At 46.9% G+C, this 17519-nt stretch overlaps 1 protein-coding gene across 2 annotated transcripts in view; it reads left to right on the top strand.

The window, feature by feature from the left end:
- Positions 1-16533, top strand: part of LOC311134335 (SLIT-ROBO Rho GTPase-activating protein 3-like) — a gene marked incomplete at both ends in the record, with an annotated part of 138652 nt that extends 122119 nt beyond the window's left edge. For both annotated transcript variants that reach the window (XM_084167983.1, XM_084167982.1), the window contains 4 exons: positions 8970-9150; positions 14257-14406; positions 14515-14827; positions 16093-16533. In XM_084167983.1, the coding sequence (XP_084024109.1) occupies positions 8970-9150; positions 14257-14406; positions 14515-14827; positions 16093-16533 (1085 nt within the window). The remainder of the gene's footprint in view (positions 1-8969; positions 9151-14256; positions 14407-14514; positions 14828-16092) is intronic.
- Positions 16534-17519: the final 986 nt, after the last annotated feature.

Genomic DNA, 17519 nt, shown 5'->3' with positions numbered 1-17519 from the left:
TGGCAATGACACAGGTCAAACGTTTTCTGTAAGTCTTCACAAGGTTTTCACACACTGTTGCTGGTATTTGGCCCATTCCTCCATGCAGATCTCCTCTAGAGCAGTGATGTTTTGGGGCTGTCATTGGGCAACACGGACTTTCAACTCCCTCCAAAGATTTTCTATGGGGTTGAGATCTGGAGACTGGCTAGGCCACTCCAGGACCTTGAAATGCTTCTTACGAAGCCACTCCTTCGTTGCCCGGGCGGTGTGTTTGGGATCATTGTCATGCTGAAAGACCCAGCCACGTTTCATCTTCAATGCCCTTGCTGATGGAAGGAGGTTTTCACTCAAAATCTCACGATACATGGCCCCATTCATTCTTTCCTTTACACGGATCAGTCGTCCTGGTCCCTTTGCAGAAAAACAGCCCCAAAGCATGATGTTTCCACCCCCATGCTTCACAGTAGGTATGGTGTTCTTTGGATGCAACTCAGCATTCTTTGTCCTCCAAACACGACGAGTTGAGTTTTTACCAAAAAGTTATATTTTGGTTTCATCTGACCATATGACATTCTCCCAATCCTCTTTTGGATCATCCAAATGCACTCTAGCAAACTTCAGACGGGCCTGGACATGTACTGGCTTAAGCAGGGGGACACTTCTGGCACTGCAGGATTTGAGTCCCTGGCGGCGTAGTGTGTTACTGATGGTAGGCTTTGTTACTTTGGTCCCAGCTCTCTGCAGGTCATTCACTAGGTCCCCCCGTGTGGTTCTGGGATTTTTGCTCACCGTTCTTGTGATCATTTTGACCCCACGGGGTGAGATCTTGCGTGGAGCCCCAGATCGAGGGAGATTATCAGTGGTCTTGTATGTCTTCCATTTCCTAATAATTGCTCCCACAGTTGATTTCTTCAAACCAAGCTGCTTACCTATTGCAGATTCAGTCTTCCCAGCCTGGTGCAGGTCTACAATTTTGTTTCTGGTGTCCTTTGACAGCTCTTTGGTCTTGGCCATAGTGGAGTTTGGAGCGTGACTGTTTGAGGTTGTGGACAGGTGTCTTTTATACTGATAACAAGTTCAAACAGGTGCCATTAATACAGGTAACGAGTGGAGGACAGAGGAGCCTCTTAAAGAAGAAGTTACAGGTCTGTGAGAGCCAGAAATCTTGCTTGTTTGTAGGTGACCAAATACTTATTTTCCACCATAATTTGCAAATAAATTCATTAAAAATCCTACAATGTGATTTTCTGGAGAAAAAAAATCTCAATTTGTCTGTCATAGTTGACGTGTACCTATGATGAAAATTACAGGCCTTTCTCATCTTTTTAAGTTGGAGAACTTGCACAATTGGTGGCTGACTAAATACTTTTTTTCCCCACTGTATGGACCACAATGTCCCCCATAGAGACGGACAGATTGATTTGTAATATCAATTACAACAGCAGATATATCGTAGATTTGATAAAGCTGATGAGCAGTTGATATAAGGTTATAAAAGATTTTAGCCCTTTACACTCACAGACCCTCTCATCCCTTATACGGGTTGAAAATGGCAGATTTGGTCATTGATAAGCGCCTCAATTGGAACTCAGTGGCTGTACAGTAACATACTATATATGACATCAGAATTCAGGCTGTCCGCTGTATATTGCTTTATGGGATTCAACTGACAGCTGTTCTAAACGTGTCTAACAACTACCAACTACCAAGCGCAACAAACTCGGAAATGAATGTACTCATGACATTTTACATTTGAGTCATTTAGCAGACATTCTTATCCAGAGCGACTTACAGTTAGTGTATAAATTTTTCATACTGGCCCCCCGTGGGAATCGAACCCACAACCCTGGCGTTGCAAGCGCCATGCTCTACCAACTGAGCTACACGGGAGCTATCTCCACTCCATTCTTTGCTCACCAAAATTACAATATGTTTGTATGCAGTGCCTTGTGAAAGCCTAACACTGTAAGATTCTATTTTATAATTTAGCTAATCATGTTGGGAACAGAACAAGCTTTCAAATCATGCCCACCTGACCCAGATTGAGATTTATAATGGGAAGGTTTTGCGTTGCGTAAACAACAACAGTAGTTGTGTGATGGTGGGGAGGCAGGGCTGTGTTCCAAACAAAACAACTACAAGTGTGCTTGCTTCAGTTCCTCAACGGCAAAGCTAAGAAAGTTCAAAAAGGTACTTTATATTTGAAGGCTATTTCCTTGAGTCATAAAAGTGCATTGAAATTACTTAGGAACTGTGCACACTTTGGAGAGGTGTGTGGCCACTTGGAGACACCAGTTAGACCTCTCACTCAAACCCGTTTTTTCTTATGTTGCACCCACCCCAAAATGGCCATGAATATTCTTATTATGTTACTAAATGTATCCAGAGTATCTTCAGATTTCGTTATTATTAGTAAATGTAAATGTGAATAAAATCGACAGTGTAATGTTTGGATTCAGTCTTGTGTCAGTTGAACTGTTATGTCCTCACCTTTGGTCTGATCATTTCCCCATAATCTCCAAAGTGTTCTCTTTCAATTGCTACCATGATCATACATATGCTTTTTATAGTTCTTCTGTTAGAAACATTTCAATTTGGCCCGATCCATATACAGTGAGGGAAAAAAGTACACTGCTCAAAAAAATAAAGGGAACACTTAAACAACACAATGTAACTCCAAGTCAATCACACTTCTGTGAAATCAAACTGTCCACTTCGGAAGCAACACTGATTGACAATACATTTCACATGCTGTTGTGCAAATGGAATAGACAACAGGTGGAAATTATAGGCAATTAGCAAGACACCCCCAATAAAGGACTGGTTTTGCAGGTGGTGACCACAGACCACTTCTCAGTTCCTATGCTTCCTGGCTGATGTTTTGGTCACTTTTGAATGCTGGCGGTGCTTTCACTCTAGTGGTAGCATGAGACGGAGTCTACAACCCACACAAGTGGCTCAGGTAGTGCAGCTCATCCAGGATGGCACATCAATGCGAGCTGTGGCAAGAAGGTTTGCTGTGTCTGTCAGCGTAGTGTCCAGAGCATGGAGGCGCTACCAGGAGACAGGCCACTACATCAGGAGGCGTGGAGGAGGCCGTAGGAGGGCAACAACCCAGCAGTAGGACTGCTACCTCCGCCTTTGTGCAAGGAGGAGCAGGAGGAGCACTGCCAGAGCCCTGCAAAATGACCTCCAGCAGGCCACAAATGTGCATGTGTCTGCTCAAACGGTCAGAAACAGACTCCATGAGGGTGGTATGAGGGCCCGACGTCCACAGGTGGGGGTTGTGCTTACAGCCCAACACCGTGCAGGACGTTTGGCATTTGCCAGAGAACACCAAGATTGGCAAATTCACCACTGGCGCCCTGTGCTCTTCACAGATGAAAGCAGGTTCACACTGAGCACGTGACAGAGTCTGGAGACGCCGTGGAGAACATTCTGCTGCCTGCAACATCCTCCAGCATGACCGGTTTGGCGGTGGGTCAGTCATGGTGTGGGGTGGCATTTCTTTGGGGGGCCGCACAGCCCTCCATGTGCTCGCCAGAGGCAGCCTGACTGCCATTAGGTACCGAGATGAGATCCTCAGACCCCTTGTGAGACCATATGCTGGTGCGGTTGGCCCTGGGTTCCTCCTAATGCAAGACAATGCTAGACCTCATGTGGCTGGAGTGTGTCAGCTGTTCCTGCAAGAGGAAGGCATTGATGCTATGGACTGGCCCACCCGTTCCCCAGACCTGAATCCAATTGAGCACGTCTGGGACATCATGTCTCGCTCCATCCACCAACGCCACGTTGCACCACAGACTGTCCAGGAGTTGGCGGATGCTTTAGTCCAGGTCTGGGAGAAGATCCCTCAGGAGACCATCCGCAACCTCATCAGGAGCATGCCCAGGCGTTGTAGGGAGGTCATACAGGCACTTGGAGGCCACACACACTACTGAGCCTCATTTTGACTTGTTTTAAGGACATTACATCAAAGTTGGATCAGCCTGTAGTGTGGTTTTCCACTTTAATTTTGAGGGTGACTCCAAATCCAGACCTCCATGGGTTGATACATTTGATTTCCATTGATCATTTTTCTGTGATTTTGTTGTCAGCACATTCAACTATGTAAAGAAAAAAGTATTTAATAAGATTATTTCATTCATTCAGATCTAGGATGTGTTATTTTAGTGTTCCCTTTATTTTTTTGAGCAGTGTATTTGATCCCCTGCTGATTTTGCACGTTTGCCCACTGACAAAGAAATTATCAGTCTATAATTTTAATGGTAGGTTTATTTGAACAGTGAGAGACAGAATAACAACAAAAAAATCCAGAAAAACGCATGTCAAAAATGTTATAAATTGATTTGCATTTTAATGAGGGAAATAAGTATTTGACCCCCTCTCAATCAGAAAGATTTCTGGCTCCCAGGTGTCTTTCATACAGGTAACGAGCTGAGATTATGAGCACACTCTTAAAGGGAGTGCTCCTAATCTCAGTTTGTTACCTGTATAAAAGACACCTGTCCACAGAAGCAATCCATCAATCAGATTCCAAACTCTCCACCATGGCCAAGACCAAAGAGCTCTCCAAGGATGTCAGGGTCAAGATTGTAGACCTACACAAGGCTGGAATGGGCTACAAGACCATCACCAAGCAGCTTGGTGAGAAGGTGACAACAGTTGGTGCGATTATTCGCAAATGGAAGAAACACAAAATAATTGTCAATCTCCCTCGGCCTGAGGCTCCATGCAAGATCTCACCTTGTGGAGTTGCAATGATCATGAGAACGGTGAGGAATCAGCCCAGAACTACACGGGAGGATCTTGTCAATGATCTCAAGGCAGCTGGGACCATAGTCACCAAGAAAACAATTGGTAACACACTACGCCGTGAAGGACTGAAATTCTGCAGTGCCCGCAAGGTCCCCCTGCTCAAGAAAGCACATATACAGGGCCGTCTGAAGGTTGCCAATGAACATCTGAATGATTCAGAGGAGATCTGGGTGAAAGTGTTGTGGTCAGATGAGACCAAAATGGAGCTCTTTGGCATCAACTCAACTCGCCGTGTTTGAAGGAGGAGGAATGCTGTCTATGACCCCAAGAACACCATCCCCACCGTCAAACATGGAGGTGGAAACATTATGCTTTGGGGGTGTTTTTCTGCTAAGGGGACAGGACAACTTCACCGCATCAAAGGGACGATGGATGGGGCCATGTACCGTCAAATCTTGGGTGAGAACCTCCTTCCCTTAGCCAGGGCATTTAAAATGGGTCATGGATGGGTATTCCAGCATGACAATGACCCAAAACACACGGCCAAGGCAACAAAGGAGTGGCTCAAGAAGAAGCACATTAAGGTCCTGGAGTGGCCTAGCCAGTCTCCAGACCTTAATCCCATAGAACATTTGTGGAGGGAGCTGAAGGTTCGAGTTGCCAAACGTCAGCCTCGAAACCTTAATGACTTGGAGAAGATCTGCAAAGAGGAGTGGAACAAAATCCCTCCTAAGATGTGTGCAAACCTGGTGGCCAACTACAAGAAATGTCTGACCTCTGTGATAGCCAACAAGGGTTTTGCCACCAAGTACTAAGTCATGTTTTGCAGAGGGGTCAAATACTTATTTCCCTCATTAAAATGCAAATCAATTTATAACACTTTTGACATGCGTTTTTCTGGATTTTTTTGTTGTTATTCTGTCTCTCACTGTTCAAATAAACCTACCATTAAAATTATAGACTGATCATGTCTTTGTCAGTGGGCAAACGTACAAAATCAGCAGGGGATCAAATAATTTTTTCCCTCACTGTAGGCTAATTTCCACGAGTGTAAAGGGTTAAGGTTGAATGTGGTTGTTTCAAAGCCCGTGATAGATATAGACCCTGTTGATATTGGGACAGGAGAGGTATTGCGTGTTATGGTTGGATGTGCTCAGTATGAATGTGATCTGGCGTGTAAGAAGGCTGTGTAGATGGAGTTGCGTGCTGAGTGACCTTATTCTGTGTGTTTTTTAGACTGAAGGAGAGACCTAGGCACAGCTCAGATAGACTGTGACAGCTTAGGGCTGCACAGGAACACATCATGCTTCAAGCCTGAGACAAGGTTGTGTGTTGGCAACCCCCACCTCTCTCTTATTCTCTCTCTCTTGCTCTCTCTCTCGTTCTCTCTCTCCATCCCTCTACCCCTCTCTCCCATTGTAGCTCTCTCTCTATATATCTCTCTCTCTCCCATCCTTTGCTCTCTCTTTGTTCAGCGATAGTAAACGGGTCCCATGGGACTTCCTCCTTTGTGCCTTTTGTATTTTCCTTTTTCTGCTCAGAGCCCTGACAGAATAATTGGGCTAAACGCAAAACATGAGTAACAACACCAGAGATGCTATCGGCTAGCTCTCAATGGGCAGGCCCGTAGTGTACTACTCTACGCTAAGCTAGGCTAGGGTAACCCTATCGGGAAGCCCCATCTGTAGTGATTGGTGTGTCGGTAATGAGTGCTAACACCCTCCCCAGCCCTCTGAACCAAACAGCAGGACAAAGGCTGACTGCCCCACACAGCTCCGCCTGCAGAGAGCTGGGAGGAGAGGAGAGTACAGAGGCACAGCCAGGCAGGCCAGGCAGGGCATAGCTCTTGGCGCTGGATCGTGGTCTCCCGCTGTTTAATTAGTGTGCTTGGAGGGAATGAGAGTCACATGGTCCTGTCTTGGCTCTTCTCAGACTTGAGGCAATGCCGCCCTACACAGCCTGGCCCTCACACTGGATCTAGAGACATGGTCCTATAGCCCGACATAGCAACATTTTCTAGCTGAATCTAGAACTTGAGGTCTATATAAATACTATAAAACCACGTTGTGGGCCTAGTTTGACTATTGTGGCCATCAGCTAGTGTTTTTGCTTTGAATATTTGCTCTTGTTTGGAGAGAAACTGTGAGTTATTGTCATGATCACAGGGATCTTACCGTCACTACAGACAGGCAGACATGTTATTGTGTTTCTGAGGAAGCGAAAGAGCTCTATTTAACGAGGGGGACAAAGATAGACAATGTTACCCTGCCATGTCCTTCTGTCTCTCTCTCCCTCCTCTCTCTCTCCACCCCTCTCTTTCCTATTCCTCTCTCCTCCTCCTCCTCTACCTCCTCCTACTCAATCTCAATCTCATCTTCCTCCTCTATTCTCCTCCTCCTCCTCCTCCTCCTCCTCCTCCTACATCTCATCTTCCTCCTCTATTCTCCTCCTCCTCTTCCTCCCTTTCTCTCCATGTTACTGTAGGTAAGTTCACCCCTGGATGGAGCTCCTAATGGAACTGATTAGGCTTTCTGGTTGACTTGGAAATCTCCTGTTGGGAGACAATTTATTTTATACATGTGTTTAACCCCGACTGACCCCTTGTCTCTGTTTTTGTTTCCTGTGGCTGTAGTACCAGTGGTCAAGGCCAGTCCTGCCACATACACACACACCCTCCCACCCCAACAGGGAAATCTAGATGGGAAATCTGACAGCCTGGGGACTAGCTTAGATTCCTTTCTCATTTTGAACACACACTACATGTGCATATCTCTGTTTGTATTTGTATTTATAATGGATCCCCATTAGTTTCTGCCAAGGCAGCAGCTACTCTTCCTGGGGTCCAAACACATTAAGGCACTTACATCACACATAAAACAGTACATCATATAACATTGTTACTCTACTATATATCTACAATACAAATTGTATAATACCACCATGCAACAATATTATGATGTACGTGTGTGTAGAGTACAATCTTTTGTGTGCATATGCGTGTGTCTGTACCTGTGTGTGTGTGTCTCTTCACAGTCCCCGCTGTTCCATAAGGTGCATTTGTATCTGTTTTTTTAATCTGATTCTACTGCTTGCATCAGTTACCTGATGTGGAATAGAGTTGCATGTAGCCATGGCTCTATGTAGTACTGTGCGCCTCCCATAGTCTGTTCTGGACTTTGGGATTGTGAAGAGACCTCTGGTGGCATGTCTTGTGGGGTATGCATGGGTCCGAGCTGTGTGCTAGTAGTTTAAACAGACAGCTCGATTCATTCAGCTTGCCAACACTTCTTACAAATACAAGTAGTGATGAAGTCAATCTCTCCTCTATGGGACATGTCCCCAAGGTTGCGTGTGTCCCAAGTCATCAGGCTCTTTGTGTGATTGATATCAGCCTGGCCCCAGGGTGTGTTGTGTTGTGCGTGTGTGTTTGCATGCGTGCGCAGACATCCCTCACCCCTCATACCCCCTCCCTTGGCACCGTCGCTGTGGAACAGAGCGGCTTGTAGCAGAGACAGGTCTTCTAATGTCCTCTGGTCCAGGGTTGAATGGTGACTGATGTTTGCTTACAGACAAATAGAGCCTGTGCCTTTGTGTGTCTGTTCTTTCAACAGGCTGTCTACAGCATGAAAGTTGTTTCTTCTGGCTATTGGTGTGTGAGTAGTTTGGTGTGTTGGGACCCATAATGTAATTAAAGGACCAAGTCATTGGATTGAATGTGTTGTCAACCTGTTTACTAGCTGTTGGGATAGTAGTGTTCCCTGATCAGACTACAGTGTTAGCATAGAGCGTAGAGTTGTGTATGTGCTCATTGGTGGCACTGGTGTTGATTGGTACTCAATGACAGCTGCTCTTCAACTCACAACAATGCTTGGAATCGAAGTGTATCACTCAAACAGTAACCATCCTCCCTGTTAGAGAATAGAGTTTCTATCGTAATGCTGCATCTCATTTTATTTTTCTTCAACTCAGATATTTCATTGTCTGAGAACATGAAGCCATGCTCTCATTGTTTGCCAACATGGTTTAGGTCTTAGTAATTAGAGCAAGGGGATCCTTATTTATCTTAATGAACTCAGTGAAGCTTGATTGGGCCTCACACACAGGCCAGGGTAGAGTAGGCTACTCAGTCCACACATCTCAATGGGGTGTGAGTTATGTCATTACATCAGGAAATGAAGCTGGTCCAGGTTGTGACTATGTTTCTCTCCTGCTGTTCTTTATTTCCACAGAGTTGGAGCAGATTGAGGCCATCGCTAAGTTTGACTATGTGGGGCGCACCCCCCGGGAGCTGTCCTTTAAGAAGGGAGCGTCACTGCTGCTGTATCACCGCGCCTCTGAGGACTGGTGGGAGGGGCGGCACAACGGTGTGGACGGACTGATCCCACATCAGTACATCGTGGTGCAGGACCTGTGAGTAATATCCATTCATAAACATGAAGCTTAAGCGATGGACGAAGAGCAGTCTGACATAAATCTGTCTGTCAGTCAGGCAGGCAGGCAGGAAACAGTCAGTCTTACAGTAATCAAGTGTTTTCCTCAACAATTCTCCCTCTCTAAAGTGATATAAACCTGAGAGTAATTAGACATGGCAGGTGTATCAAAAGCTTTTTGCTTTGATGTCATTAGCCACACACATCAGTAACACTAATGGAAGATCCTTGACTGAATATCACAAAGAGAAGGCACAGATAAATCATTCAAATCATTACATTTACATTTACGTCATTTAGCAGACGCTCTTATCCAGAGCGACTTACAAATTGGTGCATTCACCTTATAGCCAGTGGGATAACCACTTTACAATATGTACAATATATTTTTTTGGGGGGTGGGGTAAGGGAGGGTAGAAGGTTTACTTTATCCTATCCCAGGTATTCCTTAAAGAGGTGGGGTTTCAAGTGTCTCCGGAAGGTGGTGAGTGACTCCACTGTCCTGGCGTCGTGAGGGAGCTTGTTCCACCATTGGGGTGCCAGAGCAGCGAACAGTTTTGACTGGGCTGAGCGGGAACTGTGCTTCCGCAGAGGTAGGGGGGCCAGTAGGCCAGAGGTGGATGAATGCAATGCCCTCGTTTGGGTGTAGGGACTGATCAGAGCCTGAAGGTATGGAGGTGCCGTTCCCCTCACAGCTCCGTAGGCAAGCACCATGGTCTTGTAGCAGATGCGAGCTTCAACTGGAAGCCAGTGGAGTGTGCGGAGGAGCAGGGTGACATGAGAGAACTTGGGAAGGTTGAACACCAGACGGGCTGCGGCATTCTGGATGAGTTGTAGGGGTTTAATGGCACAGGCAGGGAGCCCAGCCAACAGCGAGTTGCAGTAATCCAGACGGGAGATGACAAGTGCCTGGATTAGGACCTGTGCCGCTTCCTGTGTAAGGCAGGGTCGTACTCTCCGAATGTTTTAGAGCATGAACCTACAGGATCGGGTCACCGCCTTGATGTTAGCGGAGAACGACAGGGTGTTGTCCAGGGTCACGCCAAGGCTCTTCGCACTCTGGGAGGAGGACACAACGGAGTTGACAACCGTGATGGCGAGATCATGGAACGGGCAGTCCTTCCCCGGGAGGAAGAGCAGCTCCGTCTTGCCGAGGTTCAGCTTGAGGTGGTGATCTGTCATCCACACTGATATGTCTGCCAGACATGCAGAGATGCGATTCGCCACCTGGTTATCAGAAGGGGGAAAGGAGAAGATGAGTTGTGTGTCGTCTGCATAGCAATGATAGGACAGGCCATGTGAGGATATGACAGAGCCAAGTGACTTGGTGTATAGCGAGAATAGGAGAGGGGCTAGAACTGAGCCCTGGGGGACACCAGTGGTGAGAGCACGTGGTGCGGAGACAGATTCTCGCCACGCCACTTGGTAGGAGCGACCGGTCAGGTAGGACGCAATTCAAGAGTGAGCCGCGCCAGAGATGCCCAGCTCGGAGAGGGTGGAGAGGAGGGTCTGATGGTTCACAGTATCAAAGGCAGCAGACAGGTCTAGAAGGACAAAAGCAGAGGAGAGAGAGTTAGCTTTAGTAGTGTGTAGAGCCTCCATAACACAGAGAAGAGCAGTCTCAGTTGAATGACCAGTCTTGAAACCTGACTGGTTTGGATCAAGAAGGTCATTCTGAGAGAGATAGCAAGAGAGTTGGCTAAAGACGGCACGCTGAAGAGTTTTGGAGAGAAAAGAAAGAAGGGATACTGGTCTGTAGTTGTTGACATCAGAGGGATCGAGTGTTGGTTTTTTGAGAAGGGGTGCAACTCTCGCTCTCTTAAGACGGAAGGGACATAGCCAGTGGTCAAGGATGAGTTGATGAGCGATGTGAGGTAAGGGAGAAGGTCACCGGAGATGGTCTGGAGAAGAGAGGAGGGGATAGGGTCAAGTGGGCAGGTTGTTGGGCGGCCGGCCGTCACAAGTCGCAAGATTTTATCTGGAGAGAGAGGGGAGAAAGAAGTCAAAGCATAGGGTAGGGCAGTGTGAGCAGGACCAGCAGTGTCATTTGACTTAACAAACGAGGATCGGATGTCGTCAACCTTCTTTTCAAAATGGTTGATGAAGTCATCCACAGAGAGGGAGGAGGGGGGGGGGGGGAGGATTCAGCAGGGAGGAGAAGGTGGCAAAGAGCTTCCTAGGGTTAGAATTTATAGTGGTAGAAAGTGGCCTTAGCAGCAGAAACAGATGAAGAAAATGTAGAAAGGAGGGAGTGAAAAGATGCCAGGTCCGCAGGGAGTCTAGTTTTCCTCCATTTCCACTCGGCTGCCCGGAGCCCTGTTCTGTGAGCTCGCAATGAGTCATCAAGCCACGGAGCAGGAGGGGAGGACCGTGCCGGCCGGGAGGATAGGGGACATAGAGAGTCAAAGGATGCAGAAAGGGAGGAGAGGAGGATTGAGGAGGCAGAATCAGGAGATTGGAGGGAGAAGGATTGAGCAGAGGGAAGAGATGATAGGATGGAAGAGGAGAGAGTAGCGGGAGAGAGAGAGCGAAGGTTGCGACGGCGCATTACCATCTGAGTAGGGGCAGAGTGAGTAGTGTTGGAGGAGAGCGAGTGAGAAAAGGATACAAAGTAGTGGTCGGAGACATGGAGGGGAGTTGCAGTGAGATTAGTAGAAGAACAGCATCTAGTAAAGATGAGGTCAAGCGCATTGCCTGCCTTGTGAGTAGGGGGGGACGGTGAGAGGGTGAGGTCAAAAGAGGAGAGGAGTGGAAAGAAGGAGGCAGAGAGAAATGAGTCAAAGATAGACGTAGGGAGGTTGAAGTCACCCAGAACTGTGAGGGGTGAGCCATCCTCAGGAAAGGAACTTATCAAGGCGTCAAGCTCATTGATGAACTCTCCAAGGGAACCTGGAGGATGATAAATGACAAGGATGTTAAGCTTGAATGGGCTAGTGACTGTGACAGCATGGAATTCAAATGAGAAGATAGACAGATGGGTCAGGGGAAAAAGAGAGAATGTCCACATGGGAGAGATGAGGATTCCTGTGCCACCACCCCGCTGACCAGATGCTCTCGGGGTATGCGAGAACACATGGTCAGACGAGGAGAGAGCAGTAGGAGTAGCAGTGTTTTCAGTGGTAATCCATGTTTCCGTCAGCGCCAAGAAGTCGAGGGACTGGAGGGTAGCATAGGCTGAGATGAACTCTGCCTTGTTGGCAGCAGAACGGCAGTTCCAGAGGCTGCCTGAGACCTGGAACTCCACGTGGGTGGTGCGTGCAGGGACCACCAGGTTAGAGAGGCAGCAGCCACGCGGTGTGAGGCGTTTGTATAGCCTGTGCGGAGAGGAGAGAACAGGGATAGACAGAGGGATAGTTGACAGGCTACAGAAAATGGCTACAATAATGCAAAGGAGATCGGAATGAAATGAACTAAACATCTGGGAAAGGAGAGAGCGGGGCCTCCCTCACTTACGTTTCACTGAAACACCCAAATATAACTCTCCCAACTTCCACCTTAGAAACTCTAATTGTTGTAAACAACAGCGGTTCAATGTTTTCTAGGAATAGACTAACTTAGTTTATTCAGCTAGCTAACTTGGTTCAGTATTCTTCCGTGAAAATCGTCCAGGGCACCAACAACACAGTTTAGCACCAATTCTCGGCCACAACAAACCACCAGTGTGTCAACACGCCAAGCAGATCGTTTGTGTCCATGTCTAACGTTGTGGGTTAGTCCCGACAGCTTGAGCGAGACCGTCGTCAACTTATTCAGCCAGTTAGTTAGCTATAATAGTTAGCATACTAGCTAGCCATTGCTTTCAGACAAAGAAGAAACCCCTCCTCCCACGGCACGAACACACAGAGAGAGCCAAGCTAACGTTAACTAGTCACCCATGTCCAGAATTCCCTTGAACGACTCTGGCTACCAGTATGTAAAAACAAAACACAAATGTAGGTTATAACTTACCCCTAGCAGCTACTGTTAGCTAGCCAAGTGCAAAGCTAGCCACTGAATTGACTCAGCCAGTTCGCATCTGTTTGCTAGGTCGTTCCAGCCATTGTTTAGTAGCTATCCAGGTAGCAACAAGCTAGCTAGATTTCAAGCACAGTAGCCACTTACTACCTAACGTTAACGCTTCAGACTATGAGGTTAGAAAACTGAAAGCTGAATGGTAGGCAATATTGTATGTAATTATTGTAGGCAGCTAGCTGGCGTAATTACAGGTACTCTCAGGCGTGAAACAACTATCCACAGTTACTAATAGTTACCAGTAGCTACCCGCTAGCTAGTCCAGGTAGTGGGTTAGCTAGCTTCGTGCTTCACCGGGCTCAGCCGAATACAATACTAACCTACAATAATTACATACAACAACCCACGATAACTACCTACAATACCTAACTACAATCTAAATACATAGTTTAAGCTTTACTCGACAAAGGCCAAACTATGTATATAAGCCATATAAGCCAAGCTTACCTCCCGCCAGAGAGAGACACAACCTCACCCGACGACGACGATGACTGCTTGATGTGTTCATGCCTGATGTGTTCGCTCAAAGACACCTCACTGACAAGTGCACCTTAAGTGGTAACACAGTTAAATGTGGATTTGATGTCAGTCAATCAGGCTAAGAGGCAGAAGTAAAGATGCTAAAGAGAAGGCCAGAGCATGGTTTAAGTTTAGAACTCTAATGAATTCATTGAATACACCCTCAGATATGAATTCCTGTTATAAATGTACGCAATCATTTGAAAGATGAGCCGTTTAGTCTCCAATTATAGTGTGACTAATCATCGCTGGTGTCTGTTTCATGAATCCATTTGGATGTTGAATCAACAGTAAGGCCAGATTATTATATCGTATTGCTACTTTCTGTGTTAGGAATACATTGGAATGATCAATTTTCAAAAGGAGTCAGTGAAGTGGCTCCAGTATCTCTCTGGAACAGATAAACTGACTGCAGATTGAAAACCAGAGCCCGCTGTAAATATGGACCAATTAGTTTGAATAAACAACAGTCTAAATAAGATCTCTACCAACTGTATGAATAATGTGCATACTCTCTCTCATCTATTTCTCTCTTGCTCTCTCGCTCTCCTTTCAGGGATGATGCATTCTCAGATAATCTCAGTCAGAAGGCGGACAGCGAGGCGAGCAGCGGACCACTGCTGGATGACAAGGCCTCATCCAAAAATGACGTCCCATCACCGTGTGAACACTCCCCCGACTGCAACTTTGGAGGAGTCATGGGGAGGTGGGTAACGACTGGGAAGGAATACCTATTGAAATGTTTTTTTTAGATCAGTGTCCAGGGCCAACCTAATCCTACTCTATGTGACTGTGATGTCGTCTCTCTCCTCAGGGTGAGGCTACGTTCTGACGGGGCCGCCATCCCTCGGCACCGCAGCGGAGAGACCCACAGCCCTCCCCGGGGCACAGACACACCCCCGCGGGCCGCAGCCTGTCCCAGTAGCCCCCAGAAGGTGGCGGTGAGCAGGAGTTACATGGAGAGCCCGGAGAAGAGGCGCCTGGGCACATTTGGCAGCGCGGGCAGCATCAACTATGCCGACAGGAAGGCCTATCCCGAGGGCCACCCCCTGAGGCACGTACCAGGGGCCACACGCCACAGCAGTCTCGGGGACCACAAATCACTGGAGGCTGATACCCTGGCAGAGGTATGGCCATCACTGTCCTATCAGCCCCAGGTTCTAAAGTATTACCTCTGCCCAATGTATAACTGCATAGCCTCTTTTCCCCATGCCATGTAACCTTATCAGTCATAGAACCTCACACAATATGGAATGGAATCACCTGTCAATATTTTGAATAGTGGTGCACAAGTGATGTTGTACTATATTCCAAACTAATTTATAGGACAGTATTTCTAAACCTTCAACACAGCAGAGTCACTCAGAGAATATTCATTCCCTAGAGACCGGAGCAGAATGCATTTCATGTTGATGCTGAAATGAGTACTAATGATCATTGATAATGGCTGCACAAGCCCAGCGTCGGCTAGCTGGAAAAGGAATAGAGGCAGATTTTGAAATGGAAAAGTTATGATCAGTGCAGCTAATGGTCTCCTATTAGAGCCCTATTTTAGCCTGAGCCCATGTTGATGACCCTGAGTGTGTGTGTGATTGTGCTAATGACTGTGTGTGTGTGTGTGTGTGTGTGTGTGTGTGTGTGTGTGTGTGTGTGTGTGTGTGTGTGTGTGTGTGTGTGTGTGTGTGTGTGTGTGTGTGTGTGGGTTGGTTCGTCTATCCTTGTGGGGACCTAAAATCCCCAAAGGTCCCCACAAGGATAGTAAAACAAGAAAAATGTTCCCTTGTGGGGACATTTCCCACATCCCCATGAAAACAAAGGCTATTTTAAGCTTAAGGGTTAGGTTTACGGTTAGGGTTACAATTAGGGTTAGAATTAAGGGTAAGGGTTGGGGTTACGGGTTAAGGTTAGGGTTAAAGTTAGGGTAAGAGTTAGGGTTAGGCTTAGGGTTAAGGGTTAGGGAAAATTGGATTTTGAATGGAAATGCATTTTAGGTCCCCACGAGGATAGAAGAACAAAACGTGTGTGTGTGTGTGAGAGAGAGTGTGCATGTGTGTGTGATTGTGTGTGTGTGTGTGTGTGTGTGTGATTGTGACTGTGGTAATGAGTGTGCAGCCATTAAAAGGGGATGTTAATCTCTTCATTTGGTGCCGTTGTGTTGGGTTGTACTGTGTGAGGAGAGGGAGCAGAGAGAGGCTAGATAGAGAGCTGCTGATGTCTGGGAGAGCAGAGGCAGATGTGATGTCCTGCTGTACTGTCTGTCTATGTGCCTCGGTGAAGCAGCCCTGGCTCAGGCTACTACCATTGCTAAACTAAACTTAGCCTAGCTTGGCTTAGCAATTATATCAGATTAATTATCTCCTTTCACATCTTCTGTGTATTTTGTGTATGTCAGGACATAGAGAAGACCATGACCACGGCCCTACATGAGCTGCGTGAGCTGGAGCGCCAAAACACGGGCAAGCAGGCGCCAGATGTGGTGCTGGACACCCTGGACACCACCATGAAGAACCCTGTGAACTCGGAGCCCGGCAGCCCCCTCCACACCATCATGATCCGCGACCCGGATGCCGCCATGCGCCGCAGCAGCAGCTCCACCTCTGAGATGATGTCCACCTTCAAGCCTGCCCTGTCGGCCCGTCTGGCCGGAGCCCAGCTGCGCCCCCCGCCCATGAGGCCCGTCCGCCCGCCCCCCACCGGGCACCGCTCCTCCAGCTCCAGTTCCTCCGGGGTAGGAAGCCCTGCTGTCACCCCCACCGAGAAGATCTTCCCCAACAGCACTGCCGTGGCTAGCTCCGCAGCTAACGCAGCTGGGGACCAGTCAGGCACCATGTAGCTCTGAGGGAGACTCAGGGTTGTCATGTTGCAACGGCTTGAGTGAGAGGAAAGACCATAGAAATGCGATGATGCGTTGTCAATGTGTTCTCAGAGATCAGGTGTGGATTTTCCCTCCCTCCTTGTTTTGAGTTTTACTTTATTTCTTGAAATCAGAAAGCTCCTGGAGTGAGCCTGAGTTGCCATAGTGATGGCAGGCGGAGAGGCTGTAGGAGTTTGATAGCATATTAACTCAACACTCTGTGAAGCTTGATGTGAAAACAGACGTGAAAATAATGAATAAAATCACCTCAAAGTAAAATATTTTTTTTCGTTTTCGTTTTTACCTCAAAATTAAAAGTCTGTGGCCCCGCTGCTTAGAAATTCATTGACTGCAAGACGTGAAGAAGTACTTGTGGAATTTTGGCATTGGTTTTCATCCTGCACTGGTTGTCCAGATTATGTCTGATCCCTCCTTACTGGTATGTATGAGACGCTCTTCTCTCTGGACTGGATTGGACACTCAGTCTAAGAGACTGTAACCAAGATGGCCATCGGCCTTTTGGCTGTAAATAGAGACTTACTTGAAGTTGTTATGCCTTTTGTTTGTACTGTAGTTTAAGGGATGTTCAACAAAGTAACAACATGTCAACATTGTATACGTATATGAAATGCAGAAAACTGAACCAATATACTAACTAATTGTAAGAAACCTGTGATCATAATGTAGTTTCATTTGTATATAGTTTATGATTAGTATGTTTATTTTGTATTTTTTATCTTGTACAGGCCAAGACGGAACAGGCAAGGAGATGTGAATAGCATTGTAAAAAAAATGAAAATAGTCAACCAGCAAACGAAGACAAAATATAAAATGGGTTCTGCTTCCTTTGTTATTTTCTTCCCTATCTCACACACATCACAGCACTGACAGTTGTGTTTAGAAATGTGGACATGTGGATGTCATCATACCACACATTGTATTTATGAGTTAAAATTACATTTGCA

Source organism: Coregonus lavaretus (genome assembly GCF_964263955.1).
Source record: "Coregonus lavaretus genome assembly, chromosome: 8".
NCBI classification, from domain to species: Eukaryota; Metazoa; Chordata; class Actinopteri; order Salmoniformes; family Salmonidae; genus Coregonus; species Coregonus lavaretus.
This window is presented reverse-complemented; position numbering and strand designations above follow the sequence as displayed.